Source organism: Castanea sativa, chromosome 8 (genome assembly GCF_040712315.1).
Source record: "Castanea sativa cultivar Marrone di Chiusa Pesio chromosome 8, ASM4071231v1".
In the NCBI taxonomy this organism is placed as follows: Eukaryota; Viridiplantae; Streptophyta; class Magnoliopsida; order Fagales; family Fagaceae; genus Castanea; species Castanea sativa.
This window is the reverse complement of record NC_134020.1, coordinates 25,930,633-25,950,137: the sequence shown is the minus strand read 5'-3', so window position 1 is coordinate 25,950,137 and position 19,505 is coordinate 25,930,633. Positions and strand designations below refer to the sequence as shown.

Sequence of the window (19,505 nt, the reverse complement as noted above, 5' to 3'; positions counted from 1 at the left end):
GCCCCCTAAATCTCAACTATAAATGGAACCCTCAATGCCTCAAGGGGGGGAAAAACAAGGGCATACCAAGAAACACACTCACAGAGAAAAACTCTCACAAAAGCCCTCATGTTTCAGCTTCTCAAAATCCCAGCAAAGTTCTAAGTCATAAAACTCTCAGTTTCAAACATGGAAACTAAGTTCCCCCACTCCTAACTCAAAAACACCTCTCATACCTTTACTTAAAAAAGTACAACTCCTCCCCAGCAGAAAGTTTCAGCAAGCCCTACTATACACTCCCACTCACTACTCATACTACTCACAAATGGCTCTCTCTACTCATTACATATATTACATCCAAGAGCATGACTTGGCACCATAATGACCTTGCTGCACTAGCTGGGATCTCTCTCTATCCCTTCATCTCATACTAAGCTTTCCTCATTATTTGTTATTATGGAACCCATGACATTTACTTATTCGTTTACTATTGATGGTTATGATGTAACTATTACCATAGAATTTTTCCCTCATGTAGTTGTATTAGAAGATTCCTCCCTAGAGCTAATGGATGATGATTCTGATGTTTCCTCTTAATCTGTGAGATACTCAAAGTTTATTTTGTTTTAATGTATTGCTGAGTAACCATTTTTTGCAGAAACGTATTACGATTGGGTCATTTTCTGCAGAAGTGCTTTACAGCTGGGTTGCTATTTTCTACAGAAGCACTTTACCGCTGGGTTATTTTCTGCAGAAAGACTTTACTGCTAGACTATTTCTTATAGCGTGCCTTTTAACCACACCGACGTATTTGCTGTAGCGATTGTTTATGGGCCATTCTTGTAAGTCAAAATCTAGGCCCAAGGCATAAAAATATAGTGAACTATTTGGATCTTCGCAGATAGCCTTTGGGCCGTGCATCAGGCCCATCGTCGAGTTTCGGTTTAGACCCCCGACCCAACATAAATCTCATTTGTCAGAAAGGAAACTTTTTCGCCACCGACATTTTGGCGACTCCACTGGGGAGCCTACTGAAGCCAAAAGTTCACCATGCCTCCTAGGTTGCGGGGTAGCTGACAAGAAGGGACTCAAAACGACATTCCCCCAGCTACACAAAGCCATAACAACCTAGCCACACAAGGAGAATAGGCAGGCCAACATGGATTTAACCAGGACGATTCTGACCACCGATTCTCTTTCATCATGGAGACTTTATATGGAATGCAACCAGCTCAACTCGAGTTTGCTGAATCTTTGAGGATCTTGAGAGAAACTCAGAGACCAACACCCCAGCCATTACATGAAGGACTAGATCCTAGAACCCAGTAGGAGAGGGGGTCAGCCACTGGGAAATTTCAGTCTGGTGAGCAAAATGCCTCTCTTCCTCAGTTTGTTACATTATTTGATCTCACTGCTTTGCTGGAAAGGGAAAGGGTTAGCCAACCAAGGGAATTAAGGCACTTTGTACGTAGGCCACCATACCCAGCTGAGTTACTAAACAAGCCATATTCGAAGAAATATGAGACTTCTACCTTCTCTCTTTATGATGGGAGGAAAGGGAATGCGAATGAGCATGTCAACAAATTTTTTTGATTCTATGGGTCCTTTTGCTGGAAATGGTGATCTTTGTCTAAGAGAATTCTCAAAATCTCTTACCAATCGTGCTTACACATGGTATTCCACTCTTCAGCCGGGTTTCATTGCTACATGGGACAACATGGTTGAAAATTTCTATTCAAAATATTTTCATGGAGAAGAAAAGGTTACCATTCTCACACTTCACAACACCAAGCAAAAGTCTTCTGAAGGACTCCTTGATTTCATCCGGCGATTTAGGGATGCTACTCTCGATTGCTATGGGCAGTACAAAGAACAAGAGCTTGTTGAGATTTGCATTGACAACATGTCTCATGAGTACCGTGCCCATTTAGAGAACCTTGATATTATTTAGTTTGCCCAGCTACTCTAGAAAGCTAGGAAGACAGCAATATCAATCAAGCCTCCCACCATCAAAAAGGCCAAACCAGAAAAGAAAAGTGTTCCACATGCTTTCACAGTCACCAGCGGTGAACCAATAGTCGGAGGAAAGAGAAAAAGAGAAGGGGAGGAAGAGTACCCTCCTATACCATGCACCGATGAAGAAATGAACGTCGTTATTGATAAATGGATGGCTGATGGAGCACTTAGGCTATTCAAGCCTATCCGAGAACCTACTCAGGAAGATATGAGGAAGCCTTTCTATTGTTGGTATCACAGATTTGTGGGCCATGAAACTAGAGATTGTAGAGCGGTCCGGAGAACGTTTCATGAGAAGATTTCTGATGGTACTTGAAATCTCACTCGAGAACAAGGGGTCCAGCGGAACCCACTGCCTCAACATCCTAGAGGAAAGGCCACAGCAGCTATACTTTTTCATAATGGGACTGATGGGGATGAAACTGTCGGCGGTACAAGTTTGCCCCCCAGTGGCTATCTCTGTCCTTCAAAGAAGCCCTACCTTTCGAACTTCATTCAATTAGTTGGGACTCAAAGAGGAGTCTAGGAAAACAGCGACCAAAGCTCTTGTATCCATTGCTGCCAACTCTGGAACCCTTTGCCTCACAGCTGAAGCTCATACCAGCCGAGCCTTCCTAGAGACCACTAATGCCATTACCTTCACCAATGAGGACATGGAGGTACAATACCCTGATCATAGTAAACCATTATATATTGTTGCTCAAATTGATGATGTTCACATAAGAAGGGCACTAGTAGACACTGGTGCATCACTTAATCTTATACCAACCAGCACACTTAGAGCAGTTGGGATCCCACTCAGCAGAATTGCTGGAGCACCAATAGAGTTTTTAGCTTTGCTGGAATTCATGAATGCACTCTTGGCAGTATACAATTGGTTCTTAAAGTGGGGCCCATTGTTGCCCTCACCAGATTCCATGTTATCGACTCAACCGTTTCTTATCATGCCTTACTTGGGAGGCCGTGGCTCCATAAGCACAAACTTGTGCCCTCCACTTATCACCAATATGTCAAAGGAAGATTCAATGGTAAGCCTATACGCATCCCTGCTAATCCTACACCATTTGATCTATCCAAGGCGCATTATTTTGAAGCTACTTTCTATGATGAGCTCACCCCAAGTGGGGAAGATTCTACGTCAAGGCCCATTGGGATTCCATTACCCAGTTGGCAAGATATTGAGAATAATCCAGAAATAGACATGAGGTCTTTCCTTGATCAAAGGAGAAAGAAAAGAGACCGTGGGGAAACCCTCAGCGGTGTCTCGCAGCCACAATGTGTACAGATCCAGCTACCGGATGGTCGTTTGGGGTATCATTTATGACGGTACGTGGGGACTAGCTGTCTCAAACAGAAGGGCCCGGACTAAATGAAGCAAGTACTACACCAACTTGCTGCTATACTCAAGAAACAGAAGCCCTAGCCGTAGAAGAAAATTTACCCGGCAGTTTGGCAGAACAGTCTGAAGAGCCCCCAGCGGTAACTAATTTTTCACCCGATGTGGAGTTGGAGACCATTAATCTCAGTGATGATCCTAATATCCAGAGGCCAACATCGGTTAATGCAACTTTGCCACCACTGGAAAAGGCTCAACTTATTTCATTACTAAAGGAGTACATCGATGTCTTTGCTTGGGAGTACCATGAGATGCCCGATTTGGATCCTAGCCTAGTAGCACATGCTCTCAATGTGGAACCAGGGGAAAAACTAGTAGTGCAGCCCATGCGGACCTTCCATCCCGATGTTGAAGCTTAGATTATTCAAGAAGTTCAAAAGCTCCTCATAGTTGGGTTCATCAAGCCTATCATGCACCCAAAGTGGCTCTCAAATATTGTACCAGTCAAGAAAAAGAATGGACAAATACGATGCTGCGTTGACTTCAGAAATCTTAATAAAGCATGCCCCAAAGATGAGTTCCCATTTCCAAATATGGATATGCTCATTGATTCAGCTGCTGGGCATGCTATGTTCTCACTCATGGATGGTTTCAGCGGCTATAATCAGATCAGAATGTCATCCAAAGATGCAACCAAAACAGCCTTCCGAACTCCTATGGGCAACTTTTACTATACCGTCATGCCCTTCGGTCTCAAAAATGCCGGAGCCACATATCAAAGGGCTATGACCATGATCTTTCATGACATGATGCATAAAGAGATTGAGAACTATGTGGATGACATTGTTGTTCCCGGTCTTGCTGCCCTCACAGTTGTCTTTGCACCACTGCTGAAAAAAGAAAGACCCTTCTGCTGGGATTCCAAATGCCAGGAGGCATTCCTCCAATTACAGCAACTCATGACCAGACTGCCAATCGTACGTGCACCCATACCAGGGAAACCACTTAAATTATATTTGGCTACCAATGATGAGGCAATAGGAACACTTATAGCCCAACATGATCAATAAGGGATCGAGCAACCGGTTTATTATGTTAGAAGAAAATTAAAAGATGTTGAAACCCGCTATCCAAGGGCTGAAAGGGCTTGTCTTGCTCTAATATATGTTGCCCAATGGCTGCGTCACTATCTGCTAGCTCACATGGTACAACTCTTGACAAAATCTCATCCAATCCACTCACTCTTGAAGCGACTGGTTCTTTCTGGAAGGCTAGCACAATGGCTTTTACAATTATCTGAGTTTGAGATCATAGCAATTACCCCAACGGCTATAAGGGGTCAAGCCATTGCTGATTTACTGTCAAACTTTCCTAGTGAAGACAGCTGGGACATTACTGATGATGTACCTGGGAAGCTGCCAACAGCTGCACTGATGGAAACAGTTAGGACTGCTTGGACGTTACGATTTGATGGATCCTCTACCACCTTTGAAGGAGGGGCTGGAATAGTTCTATCCAAAAATACCGGGGAAGTAGTGGCTAAGTCATTCAAGCTTGATTTCCCATGTACCAACAACATGGCTAAATATGAAGCATATCTTACGGGCCTAGCGGTAGCTCGTGAAATGGGTATCAAACATCTTCAAGTAATTAGGGATTCAAACCTGGTTGTTTGCCAAGCTAGAGGAGACTTTGCACTCAAGGAACCATCTTTAGCTGCATATAAAGGTTGGAAGACTCTTTTGAAGAATTCAATATTGAACACTCCTTAAGGTCTGACAATCGCTTCGCCGATGCTCTAGCCACGTTGGGATCAAAAGTCAGATTTGAAGGTGCAACTATAGATGTAACTATTGTAAAAAGGCCTATCCCGATCGTACAGATGCTGAAGGAAGAATTCTTTGAGCGACCGCTGGGTCAGACAGTTTGGCAGTCTCCCATCAAAGAAGCACTATTGTCATTGGACGAGAAAAATCATTTCAAGGTACTTAATGATTATGCTCTAATGGCTGGAGAGTTATACAAGAAGCTGCCAAGAGGAGTCCTAGCTAGATGCTTGAGCCCTATTGAGTCTACTAGGTGATTAAAGGAAGTTCATGAAAAATCCTGTGATGCCAGCGGTTCTGTCAGCCTCTACAGATGCCTCCAACGGCTGGGTTATTACTGGCCAGAAATGAGCAAACAGGCTGCTACTGTACAAGAATAGTGCACCAGCTGCCAATACGCTTTTGATCAGAAGGATTCGTGTGCAGCCTTTACCACTAATGATTGGCGTATACCCTTCCTTGAATATCTCATAAAGGGCATCTTGCCCGATAATCATGAGGAGGCATACCGCTTAAAAAAGTTGGCTACTCTCTATTTTGTGGAAGGGAGCATTCTCTTCCGAAAGGGGTTCAATGGGGAGCCTTTGAGATGCCTAGGGACCCCCGAAGCACAATCAATTATGCAAGAGGTACATGCGGGAGTGTGTGGTGACCACCAAGGCAAAAGGCGACTCCTCCAGCAGCTGCTCAACCTGGGGTATTTCTGGCCCACCATGAAACAAGATGCAGCTGAATGTGTGAAGACTTGCCATACTTGCCAAGTCCATGGGAATCTCATACATACTCACCCCACCAATTTCCAAAACATGACGACTCCTTGGCCATTCCATACTTGGGGGCTTGACCTAATAGGCCCCATCAATCCACCATCCAAGGGTCATATTTGGATACTAGTGGCCACTGAATACTTCACAAAGTGGGTTGAAGTCGTTTCCCTAAAGAAGGCTACAGGCCCAACCGTTGCGAATTTTATCCGAGAGCATATAATTTGCAGATTTGGCATCCCTCATAAGATTATTACAGATAATGGCACTCCATTTGTCAACAAAGATGTTCGGAAATTACTTGACCATCGCCACATAAAGCACCGCAAGTCCACTCCTTATTATCCACAAGGCAATGGCCAAGCGGAAGCGACCAACCAAGTGCTATTAAGAATTCTCAGGAAGATGGTGCATGAATATGAGGGTGGTTAGATTGTACACCTGCTGGAAACCCTATGGGCATACCGAAGCTCAAGCAAAACGGCCACCAGTCTATCACCATTCTCTTTTGTGTATGGTACCGAGGCTATATCTCCCGTTGAGCTATTGGTTCCTACCCTAAGGGTTGTTCATGGACAAGAAATAGATATAGATGCTGCTACTTGTGCAGAAGTCAGAACTGCAGACCTCGAAACCTTGGAAGAGACACGAAATCTTGCCTATAACCACACCCAGCGGTATCAGCAACAGATGGCCAATGCTTACAACAAGGCCATGAAATCCAGGATGTTTGCCAAGGGACAAATGGTTCTAAAGGCAGTTGATCATATAAGGAGGAATCTCTCAGCACCCTCAAAGTTTGCCCCAAGTTGGGAGGGGCTCTATCTCATAAGGGAAGCCAATGACAGCGATTATTATTGTCTAGCTATAGTAGAAGGTGAAAGTCTCACGGAACCTATCAATGGCAAATGGCTTAAGTTGTACTATGCTTAACTCAACCTTTCAAGTAAGTACCAAGTAACTCTCTTTTTTATGGTTTTAAACTACTACTATGCCAATAAAAATTAAGCATTGCCTTTTGCCTCAAACATGAGCTTCTTATACTTGCCAACACTCTAATATTACTTTCTATACACAAACATACATGCTATAAGCTATGAATAAAGTTACAGCCCTAACAGCTGGGCATCTTGAATCAAAATAGTCATGAACACAACAAGCATTTTCAAAATTATGTATATGATTTCCATGACTATATTTCTGCCTGAATATACTATTCTTTGATAAATAAATCATTTTTCACAAAATGAATTCATGTACATGAGCATAAACAAAGACACAGCTTGCACAATTGGGGAAATATTGAATTACCACATAAAGTTCAAATGACTAGTGCACCTTTGCACAAAATACAGCCTAAATAGCTAAATAAACCCAAAATACATAACATGTTTCATCGCATCATATTTCAAAAACAACTGTCTAAAATACTAAGCTACTAATGATAATAAAAGAAAAGCTAGTCAAATAAGCAATTGCCAAAGGTTTCCGCTGAGGAAGAAGCACCTCCAACTGACAAAGACCGCACCATGTCATCTCTCTTACTCAGCAAAAGTGAAAGCTCAGCTCTTTTTGCTGCAATCTCTTTCTCAAGAGCAGCTATCTTTACTATAAGCTCATCATCTCGAGCAATGCAAGTCTCAACAGCAGCCTGAATCTTATCAAGAATGAATTAGACTCCAAACTTCATGATTAACAAGTCCTTGAGAGCATTCTTCCACTCAAGTGCTTTCTTCAAGTTTGAACTCTCAAGTTTTGTATGCTGCATATCTAGCAATACAGCAACAAGCAATCGAAGTCTAGATTTCCTTAATGGAGCACCTAGCTTGTATCCGGTCAGGAAGTGTGGGTGTTTCCTTACAATTGCTGCCAGCAGTGGCTGACTTTCTGCAGGAATTTTAGACCGCTGGGACATGACAGAGTTGCCTGAAAGGGGATGGAAGTCAGTTGCCACTTTTTCATTCTCTTCATCTTCTGCAAATTTCTCCAAGAATTCTTCAAGGCTCATTCCCTTGGTGGCAGCACCAGAAGATTCAATCCCCAACTTTGCAAAAAAGAGGCATGGTTATGTCCCCAGCAGTAACAAAAAAGCATTCATACAGCCAAGTATCATTGAACAATAAACTTGCTTTACTGAATATGAACAACTCAAATACATCATACCTGGAGGTTCTTTGCTTTGGTGAATGTCATGAACAGTTGAAGAAACAACATGTCTTTGGCTGGGCACACTAGCAACAGCTTCCCCAGCAGTAACAGTAATATCAACGTTCTTGCCAGCATGTTCTTTGCTGGACTTCCCAGCAACAGCTTCTCCAGTAGTAACAGTGATATCAAGAACCTTGTCAGCAGCTTTTCGGCAATCACTGACTCCTCATCAAACAGCTCTAGCTCTAGCAGATTCATGTCACCCATGAATAGGGGCTGGCAGGAGCTCTTTCTGCTAGAACTGTAGGTCTATTATACCAGAAGTAGCTGGGACCCATGTTGTCCCATTACTGGAGGCTTCACCCTTCAAAATCCACTTTTTTGGCACCTTGGGTGGACTGGCCTTAGGAGCACCAACTGCTGGGAACAGAGAAGTTGAACAATACCATGGGTCTTGTAGTGGCAACAAGGGCTCTTCCAGCCTAACCTTTGCACCAGCACCCCCAGCAACCGATTCAGCCACACCCCCAGCCGTAGCCACACTTTCTGGCATAGCCAACCCAGCAGTGCTATCATCACCAAAACCCAGCAGTTCTTCTCCTCTAGCCATCACTCATTGAAGCAAAGATATTATTTTCTCAGAAACAAAAGAAAGGCAGAAACCCACTGTTCACGAATACCGCCAAATTTCAAACTCGCACGTGTGAGCAGCTCACACGTGACTCGGGGGGCTAAATGTTGAGGTACAAATTTTCGGGCCCTAATTTCTTTAACCCACTCACAAAAATACCTACACAAGCCCAAGAATTATTTCCCACATAAATATCTCCCACACATTACTTAAATATTCTCCACGTTATTAGGCTCCCACAAATATTTCCTACATATATAAGCCCCACAAATTACTTTGGGCCCTCTCACAAATATTACCCATTATGTTCCACATATTATCCAACTTAGGTTTTTACAAAAATGCCCATCACCTTGCTAACAATGTTGGGTCACAAAATTATACTTCCTACACAAAAAAGCCCAAAATCATTTAACTTGAGGGCAAGACACAAAAAGCCCAACAAACCCTTTTTCTAAGCCCGTTGCTACACGGTACCTTACTAAGTCCGTTGCCACACGGCATCTCTAAACCCGTTGCTACACGGCACCTCTAAGCCTGTCGCTACACGGCACCTCTAAGCCTGTCGCTACACGGCACCTTACAAAGTCCGTCGCTACACGACACCTCTAAATCCGTTGCTACACGGCACCTTTACTAAGTCCGTTGCTACACGGCAATATCTTTACAAAATCTCAAACTATTTTACAAAAGCCCAAATACTAATTTGGCACTATTTTACAAAAGCCCAAATACTAATTGGCACTATTTTACAAAAGCCCAAATACTAATTCGGCACTATTTTACAAAAGCCCAAATACTAATTTGGCACTATTTCTAAAAGCCCAATATTATTTTGGCAACTATTCCTAAAAGCTCAAATGCTAAATTGACACAATTTTACAAAGCCCAAATACTAACTTGGCAAACTATTTTACAAAGCCCTAATACTAATTTGACACTATTTTACAAAACTCAAATACTAATTTGGCACTATTTCTAAAAGCCCAATATTATTTTGGCAACTATTCCTAAAAGCCCAATATCATTTTGGTAAAAGCCCAATATTATTTTGGCAACTATTCTCAAAAGCCCAATATTATTTGGCAACTATTTCAACTATTTCCTAAAGCCCAAATAATATTTGGCAATTATTTCTAAAGCCCAAATATTATTTGGCAACTAATTCATAAAGCCCAATATTATTTTGGCAACTATTTCTAAAAGCCCAATATCATTTTGGCACTATTTCTAAAAACCCAATATCGTTTTAGCACTATTCCTAAAAGTCCAATATTATTTTGGCAACTATTTCTAAAAGCCCAATATCGTTTTGGCACTATTTCTAAAAACCCAATATCGTTTTAGCATTATTCCTAAAAGTCCAATATTATTTTGGCAACTATTTCTAAAAGCCCAATATCATTTTGGCACTATTTCTAAAAGCTCAATATTATTTTGGCAACTATTTCTAAAAACCCAATATCGTTTTGGCATTATTTCTAAAAACCTGATATCGTTTTAGCACTATTTCTAAAAGCCCAATATCTTTTTGGCAACTATTTCATCTATTTCCTAAAGCCCAAAAATTATTTGGCAATTATTTCCTAAAGTCCAAATATTATTTGACAACTAATTCATGAAGCCCAATATTATTTTCGGCAACTATTTCAACTATTGGGCACATACTTACAAAGCCTAAATATTATCTCAACAATTATTTCACATATACCAAATCCCTTACTCATGGGAAATATAAGTATTTATCTTCCAAGAAAATACCTCTTTTGCAAAGTTTATAAAAGCCCATGAGTGTCATCCATGGCAAAATTCTTCATTTGGTGGGAACAATCAGGCCCAAAGCAGCCCAAACGTGAGGCCCAGCTAAACCAACCTTGCCCATGCTCAAAGTTCCAACAGCTGAAGCTCACGTGAGCTAATCAGCCAAAACCCAGCACAGGTCAACAGCTGGAGCCCACTGCTGTTAGGTTTCAGCTTGTCCCATTGGGTCAGGACAGGACACATGTCTCCACAAGCTGAAATATCATCAATTATTATGTGACATAAAGCTGGAACAGACTTGACACAAAGCTGAAGCACTTCAGCCAGCCATCTCCTCTTTCTTCTCTAGCCCATTCAGTCAAACATCAAAGGTAGCCATTAAAGCTCCTGAAGTAAGCTCAAATAAGCTCGTTTTTCATGCTAAAAAATATGTATTTTCTGGTTCATGGACCAAGCACATGAACCCCTAATGGGGAAACTTAGGGAAATGTAGTTTGGAGGGCACCAAGGGGATCCCAACAAAGTTCCCAACAAAGGCTCCAAGGTTGACACCTGGCTTGGGGTGATGCAACCTACCTTTGGGAGCTCTGAATCTAGTAAGTAGCACAATCAAGGTCATTAGCTCAATGCATGCTCTAACCCTATCAGCCAAGACAAATCAGCATTAATGCTAAGTTAAAATCCCAGCTGATTTTACTCAAAAACAGCAAGAGTCTTCCAAGAAGTCAAGCTTACCATTCTTAGTTAAAAACTTTAAGAACGAATCCCTAAGGATTTTCTAAAGATTGGGGAAGATTTAGCAAAGATTATTTGCCAATTGGCCCCTAAATCTCAACTATAAATGGAACCCTCCCTTAATGCCTCAAGGGGGGAAAAACAAGGGCATACCAAGAAACACACTCACAGAGTAAAACTCTCACAAAAGCCCTCATGTTTCAGCTTCTCAAAATCCCAGCAAAGTTCTAAGTCATAAAACTCTCAGTTTCAAACATGGAAACTGAGTTCCTCCACTCCTAGCTCAAAAACACCTCTCATACCCTTACTTAAAAACATGCAGCTCCTCTCCAGCAGAAAGTTTCAGCAAGCCCTACTATACACTCCCACTCACTACTCATACTACTCACAAATGGCTCTCTCTACTCATTACATATATTACATCCAAGAGCATGACATGGCACCATAATGACCTTGCTACACTAGATGGGATCTCTCTCTCTCCCTTCATCTCATACTAAGCTTTCCTCATTATTTGTTATTATGGAACCCATGACATTTACTTATTCGTTTACTATTGATGGTTATGATGTAATTATTACCATAGAATTTTTCCTCATGTAATTGTATTAGAAGATTCCTCCCTAGAGCTAATGGATGATGATTTTGATGTTTCCTCTTAATCTGTGAGATACTCAAAGTTTATTTCGTTTTACTGTATTGCTAAGTAACCCTTTTCTGTAGAAACATATTACAGCTGGGTCATTTTCTGCAGAAGTGCTTTACAGCTGGGTTGCTATTTTCTGCGGAAGCACTTTACCGCTGGGTTATTTTCTGCAAAAAGACTTTACTGCTAGGCTATTTCTTACAGCGTGCTTTTTAACCACACCGACGTATCTACTGTAGAGATTGTTTATGGGTCAATCTTGTAAGTCCAAATCTAGGCCCAAGGCATAAAAATATAGTGAACTGTTTGGATTTTCGCCGATAGCCTTTGGGCCGTGCATCGGGCCCATCGTTGAGTTTCAGTTTAGACCCCCGACCCAACATAAATCTCATTTGTCGGAAATGAAACTTTTTCGCCCCCGATAGATGTTAACAGCATTTTACCCCAATTATAAAAATTTTTGCCTAATGTTTCGAAAAGTTTAGAAAAACGACTTCAATTAATCAAAAGTCCTAAAGAAGTTTCATCTTTTATCAAATTATTTTTAAATAACTTTTTTTTTTAATAATAAAAATGAATTCTTACACAGCGTGCTTGCGACATATGGCTCAAGCAAGTTTTACCCTTTGTTCGACATGCTTTTCCATTTGGCACATTATGAGTACAACGGAATTTTTAACATAGTTTGCTCAAAATAAAACTCATTACTGAATATTCAAGCAATTTAGAATACTATTCCGATTATATTAAATACCAAAATTTTTGAAGAACTTAAAAGAAAGTTCATTATAAAATATTACAGTATAATTTTTGGTTCTAGTAAAATTTGGTCTTCGTATGTTTATTTTTACCATGTTACTTGAAGTCAGTTTTATTCTTCATGTTTATTATCCATTTTCTTGTTGATTATATTCTTAAAATATTTTCTTAGTTCATATAAGGTTTTCTTTTTCGGTTGACTTCTGCAAATATCACTTAATTATGTTCCTTTACTAATTTGCATCTTTGGAAGGCATTGGGTTGTAACAAGTATAGCAACATTGTCACATGAAGATACACAACTACCGAATGAAATTTTACGCTCAAATTGCAGTTTAATTGCTTTGTTAACTACAAAGGTTCGTTGTTTGAGAAAGGTCGAGAGTGGTAGAAATTTATCTTTTCCAGAGAAAATAGCATCATAGAGGTAAAAAGATATTGGCATTCTAAACAAAGAGAAACAGAGAGCATGGACCATATCAGCCCAAGCAAGTAACCCTCTTCATTCACAAACCAAAACAAGATTACAATAAGGCTATTGCTACATCTTTATAAACAACATTATTAATAAGCTACTACCAAATTTACAGAGGGAGACCTCGAGAGAATCATAGTTCTGTCAGCAACAACATTCTAAATAAGCTATTAAGCAAGGAAATGTGCAAGAGAATCATTTACCATAATCACCACCAGCTCCTTGGTACATCTTGGTAATAAACGGGTAACAAATGCCCTCCAGCTCCTTCATTTTATCCACAAACTCATCTGCCTCAGAAAGCTGGTTCCTTTGAAGCCAGAGGATGGTCTGCTCAATTGCATCTTCAGTCTTTGTCAAAGCCTTCTTCACATCATTGATTTTGTAACTCATGTAGTAAGCACAATTTTCCAACGCGTCCTTTGCCTCAATCTTCTTTTTATGCTCCTTATCCTCAGCCTTGTACTTCTCAACCTTCTCCTTCTTCTTATCCTCCTTATCCTGAGCTATATTCTTTTCAGCCTCCTGCCCTTTGTCCTTAATCTCCCTCTTCTTATCCTCCTTATCCTGAGATATATTCTTCTCAGCCTTCTGCGCTTTGTCCTTAATCTCCTTCTGAATATTGACCTCTTTCATGGCTATAGCCATATGACCATTAGGACCCTGACAAATGTGAATCTCCTTCTTAGGCTTCGTATCCTGAGTAGCTACATTCATGTCACTATCAATGCCTTGATGAATCTTAATCTCCTCCATATGCTGTTCATCCTCAAGTGTGGCTTCACCCACGTCATCGTCAGCACCTTGACCAATCATGGCAATTACTGCATTGCAGATGCTCTCCAGCTCGCTCATCTTATCCTCAAATTCGTCTGCCTCAGCAAGCTGATTCCTTTCAAGCCAATCGATAGTTTCCTCAATTGCTTCTTCAACCATCTTTTTGTCCACAGCACGAACCTTAGCAACAGTCTCTTCATCTCTAAATTTACTCCTCATGTTGAAAGCGTAGTTCTCAAGTGCATTCTTTAGTTCAGCCTTCATGTTATGCTCCTCATCCTCAGCCTTGTACTTCTTAGCCTTCTGCACTAATTTCTTAATCTTTTCCTTGGAGAGCCTGCACTTATCAGTGATTGTAATGTTATTCCTCTTTCCAGTGGTTTTGTCCTTGGCAGAAACGTTCAAGATCCCATCAACATCTACGTCAAAACAAACAGCAATTTCTGGAACTCCACTAGGAGCTGGAGGAATACCAGAGAGCTCAAACTTGCCCAGCAAATTGTTACCACTTGTTTTGGTATGTTCACCCTCATAAACCTGGATAAACACACTCTCCTGTTCATCAGAATGGGTTGAGAAATTTTCCTCCTTTTTGGTGGGAAGAGTGGTGTTTCTTGGAATCAACACAGTCATGACATCTCCAGAGGTCTCCAAACCAAGAGATAGAGGGGTGACATCTAGGCACAAGATTTTTTCCACTCTCATATTATGCTCACCATTGAGAATTGCAGCCTGCACAGCACAACCATAAGCAACGGCCTCATCCGGGTTAATTCTTTTGCAGAGCTCCTTCCCATCAAAGAAGTTCTGTAACAATTTCTGAACCTTGGGGATCCTTGTAGACCCACCAACCAGAACCACATCATGGACACTGCTCTTGTCCATCTTAGGGTGCGTTTGTTTGGACTGAAAACAGTTTCAGGAAATCATTTTCCGCGTTTTCGTATGTTTGGCAGCCACGGAAAATTCGGTCAACGGAAAACCATTTACAGTTTGACCGGAAAATCAGCCCTCTCCAACGGAAAATCATTTCCACTTTGATTTTACCTTCAAATGGTTTCCGGAAATCACACTGAAGAGAGAGCTCCTCACACAGTCCAAAACTCATCTCCAAGCTCACCTCAGCCAAACTCCGGCCAGCCAGCCAAGCTCCGGCCAGCCCAAACGCCGCACAATCTCGCCGTCCGAGCCGTGCCTCGCACCGCGCAATCCAGCAAAGACCGAAGCCTCCACCGCGCGATCTCGCCTTCGCCGTCCATCGCGCGATCGAACCTCCGCCACGTGTCTCGCCTTCGCCGTACATCGCGCGATCGAAGCCTCCACCGCCGTCGATCGCGCGATCGAACCTCCGCCACGTGTCTCGCCTTCGCCGTCGATCGCGCGATCGAACCTCCGCCATGTGTCTCGCCTTCGATCGCGCAATCGAAGCCTCCGCCGCCGTCGATCGCGCGATCGAAGCCTCCGCCGCCTTCGATCGCGCGATCGAAGCCTCCGCCGCCTTCGATCGCACGATCTCTCCTCTCTCTCTCTCTTCCTTCTTCTCTCCCAAAGTTGATGATTTTTTTTTTTTTGGTTTTGTTTGTTCAGTGTTTATCTCAGAAACGATTTTTGTATATTGATTGGAAGCTAAGAAAATGTGAGAAAATGTGAGCAACAAATACAAAATGCATTTTCTATAATATTTTCAAGATGACAACCAAACACCTGAAAAAAAATTTCAAAGTATTTTTTCAAATGTTACCAAACACCTAAAAATATTTTCTTTTCCCGAAAATGTTTTCAGCTGAAATCATTTTACACCCGGAAATTATTTACTGCCGAAACAAACGCACCCTTAGCATCCATCAAACACTTCTCAACAGGCCCCATACACTTCCTGAATAAATTCATGTTAAGCTCCTCAAACTTGGCACGGGTGATAAAGGAGTAGAAATCAATACCATCATACAAAGAATCAATCTCAATTGTTGTTCGAGTGTTAGATGAGAGCATCCTCTTAGCCCTTTCACAAGCATTCCACAACTTCCTATAAGCCTTACCCCCAGTAATATCCTTCTTATGCTTTCTCTTGAACTCTTGAATGAAATGATTCACCATTCTACTATCAAAATCTTCACCTCCCAAGTGAGTATTGCCAGCTGTAGCTTTCACTTCAAAGATACCCCCTTCAATGGTAAGAAGTGAGACATCCAATGTCCCACCACCTAGATCAAAGACGAGCACATTCCTCTCACTAGTACCATCCTTGTCAAGCCCATATGCAATAGCAGCAGCAGTTGGCTCATTGATAAGTCGCATAACATCTAGACCAGCAATGACTCCGGCATCCATTGTGGCTTGACGCTGTGAGTGGTTGAAACGAGCAGGGACAGAAATGACAGCATTCTTGATCTTTGAACCGCAGTGAGCCTCAGCAATCTCCTTCATCTTTACGAGTACCATTGAAGAGATTTCTTCAGCCAAAAAATGTTTTTCCTCATACTTGTATGTGACCGCAATAATGGGCCTCCCATGATCAGGGTCAGCAATCACCTTGAATGGCCACAGTTTTATGTCACGTTGCACAGATTCATCATTGAATCGCCTTCCAATCAAACGTTTAGAGTCTTCATACCACCAACATGATCATCAATATGCAAAAAATTCATTACTTTTTTTTTTTTTTTTGCTGAATAAACAAATCATTACATTAAACATTCATAGCTTCATTGAAACCATATCAAAGCAAACATAGATGAACTTTTCTTACCGCTCCAGGGATTTGTCTTATGCAAAATAAAATTTCAACATTGAATGAGAAAAAATTATTAACAAAAGAAACACAATATGACAAGACCACGCCACTAATGAGCTATAGATACAATCACTACCGGCTTAAATCAAGTTGAGGCCTAAGAGGCTAAGAGCATAATCTTAAGTGGGACCATTTCATATCTAAAATCCATTATAGTTTTTTTTTTTTTTTACATAAAAGCTATTCTTCTTATTAATTTAGTTAGTCTATATAGGTTTTCCTAATAACTACTTTTTAATCAATAATATGAGTAATCCATTTAATTTTCTTATGACATAATTCATTTTGAAATAAGATTGAAGTGGAACATTTCTTATATTTAAAATTCATTATTTAAAAAAAATTAAAATGCATTCTTCTTACCTTTTGAGATGTAAAATCACTAATTAGGTTTTTTATATTAAGGTCCTTCTCATATCCACTTTTTTCAAATTATAATATAACTAATTCATTTAATTTTCCTGTGACATAATTAATTTTTAGTTTTAAAAACTTTTCTTCTCATAGAAACAAATAAACAACTGTAAATAAATTTTGTGGTATAATTTTGTAAGCTATATATGCATTTTAAAAAGAATGATTAATATTTTTATGTAATCAAGAATTGTTATATTATATTTTTAAAATTTGAATATTATTATGATTATTTTCATCGTCATCTTTCCCTAATATTATTTCACGCTCTTCCAACTCTTTTTGATAAATTTTCATTTTGAATTGTCAGATTTCACATAAATTTTTAGTTATACTTTTTAGACTCCTAATAACTTTATCAAGAGATTCAGTTGATTTTTTTGTTCTTCTCTTATCTTTTTCCCTTAAATGTTTCATATTTATATTGATATTTTTTTAGTGGATATTTATAATTGAAACATATTTACAAATAATCGATATAGAATCAATAATATAAAATTAGAATATGACAAAAGTAAAATAAAATATAAAGCATAGAACAATATAGTATAATTTATTAAAGTCAATAAAGTAACTTAATAACAGATTCACTAAATAATAGAATCATAGTCTAAACTTGTTCAATTAAAAAAAAATTATACATAAAAAATCAAATATCATAGTTAAGACTTAAAATTGATATTAAAAAAAACATAAAAATTTATGTTATTATTTTAAAAGTTTTAATTTACCTTGCTTAAGACAATTAGTAATGCGGCAAACACAACGCTCTTTTACTACAGATGTTACAATTGCTAAAGTGGTTGATTGTGAACACTCATGTGCCCTTTACTCACAATTGATAACTTCAAAAATTATGAAATTTGTTGTGGAAAAAATTGTACGGAGCATTATTGGTAAAGCCATGCATAATAAAGGAAAGCTAAAATCTATTTCTAATTTTGACAATCTATTGTATAGGAAGCTTGCTTACGTCCACAACATTTTTACAACAAATCATAGGTGGTTAGTTGTTATTAGTTCAAATTTGAACCTAACACTAAGATTACTTTTTTGCCCCAACAATAACAACCAGTAACATCCTGCCACTTAAAATTTGTTGTAAAAATGTTATAAAAATGTTATAGACATATCATTTCTCATTGATTATTAATAATGCTCCAATACAGCTATCACAACTGTGACTTGACTACACAGATCACAATAGTCCAAAACCCAGCTTTCAAACCAAACCAATAACCAGGGCTAAACTACAACTCTCACTAAAAGCAAAGGACTTTCCTATAACAGAAAGAGAAATTTCCCATTTTACAGCAAATGACTCTGTTCCTTTTCACTATTATAAAAGAAAGCAAAACAACAGTAATAAAATAAAAATTCAAGTTTCCTCAGCTTCACAATAATTTTGACTAAACAGAACCCAGATATGTTTAAACCCAAACATGAAACAATTCAATAAAACTCTAAAAATCTAAACTTGTAATGGTATCAGAGAAGTAAGGAACTCACCAAAAACAGTGTTGGTGGGGTTCACGGAAACCTGGTCCTTAGCTGCCTGACCAATCAAGCGGTGAGTTTCATTGAAAGCCACATAAGATGGTGTTGTACGGTTCCCCAGATCATTGGGTATGATCTCCACCCGATTACGTTGCCAAATTGCCACACATGAGTAGCACGTTCCCAAGTCAATTCCGATCGCCGGACCCTCTCCTTTTCCCATCTTAGCTAACAAGATTGAACAGAAAAATAATAATAAAAAAGAACAAGGAAAATGTTGGAACTTTTAAGTTAAGATCACAGAAATTCTACACTATCACTATGGTTTGCTGACTCAAAGACGCAGTGGGAAGTGGAGTAAACGAGTTCTATTTATACTATGTTCAAAGTTAAACTTAGCTCACAAGTCTCATGATTGTTTGTCTGTTTGATGACCATATTATTGGTCGCAAGAAGAATCTACGACTCTTGTTCTACTTTTCGTACCACTTTCAATCAATGTCATAAAGGATAAAGCGATACTATTTATCCAGGCCAATTCTTTTTCAACTGAGCAATGACCTCGAAATTTCCTACAACTTTTTTTCATAATCTATATATATATATATATATATATATATATATATATATAACCGAAGCCTTTATGCTCTCACAATTTTCCACTTCAGCATAATATTTAAATGTAATTATTATTTTATTTAAATAAAATTATTTTTGTTTAGTCCAAACTTAATAAGGAGTAAAACTCTATTTCTCTAACAAGTCCAAGTTAAACTCAAACTCATTATTATCATATATATATATATGTATGTATATATAAAACCATAAAAAATTATTTTTTTAAAAACAGAATTATTTAACAAGAAGTGAAATTTCATTACGTACTAAAATCCTTTTGAAACAAAGTTACAAGAAAACCTTATAAAATACTTTTGCCGACTTAAGCA

At 39.5% G+C, this 19,505-nt stretch overlaps 2 protein-coding genes across 2 annotated transcripts; one reads left to right on the top strand and one right to left on the bottom strand.

The window, feature by feature from the left end:
* The first annotated feature begins 4,533 nt into the window (after positions 1-4,533).
* Positions 4,534-5,103, top strand: LOC142606085 (uncharacterized). The gene has a single exon (XM_075777486.1). It carries the CDS (start codon positions 4,534-4,536, stop codon positions 5,101-5,103), a length of 570 nt encoding a protein of 189 aa, XP_075633601.1.
* Positions 5,104-13,037: 7,934 nt separating this feature from the next.
* LOC142608454 (heat shock cognate 70 kDa protein 2-like) lies at positions 13,038-18,933 on the bottom strand. The gene is made up of 3 exons (XM_075780238.1): positions 18,571-18,933; positions 15,692-16,459; positions 13,038-14,743 (listed from the first exon to the last, which is right to left on the bottom strand). The coding sequence occupies exons 1-3, from the start codon at positions 18,779-18,781 to the stop codon at positions 13,272-13,274; spliced, it is 2,451 nt and encodes an 816-aa protein (XP_075636353.1). The 5' UTR covers positions 18,782-18,933; the 3' UTR covers positions 13,038-13,271.
* Positions 18,934-19,505: the final 572 nt, after the last annotated feature.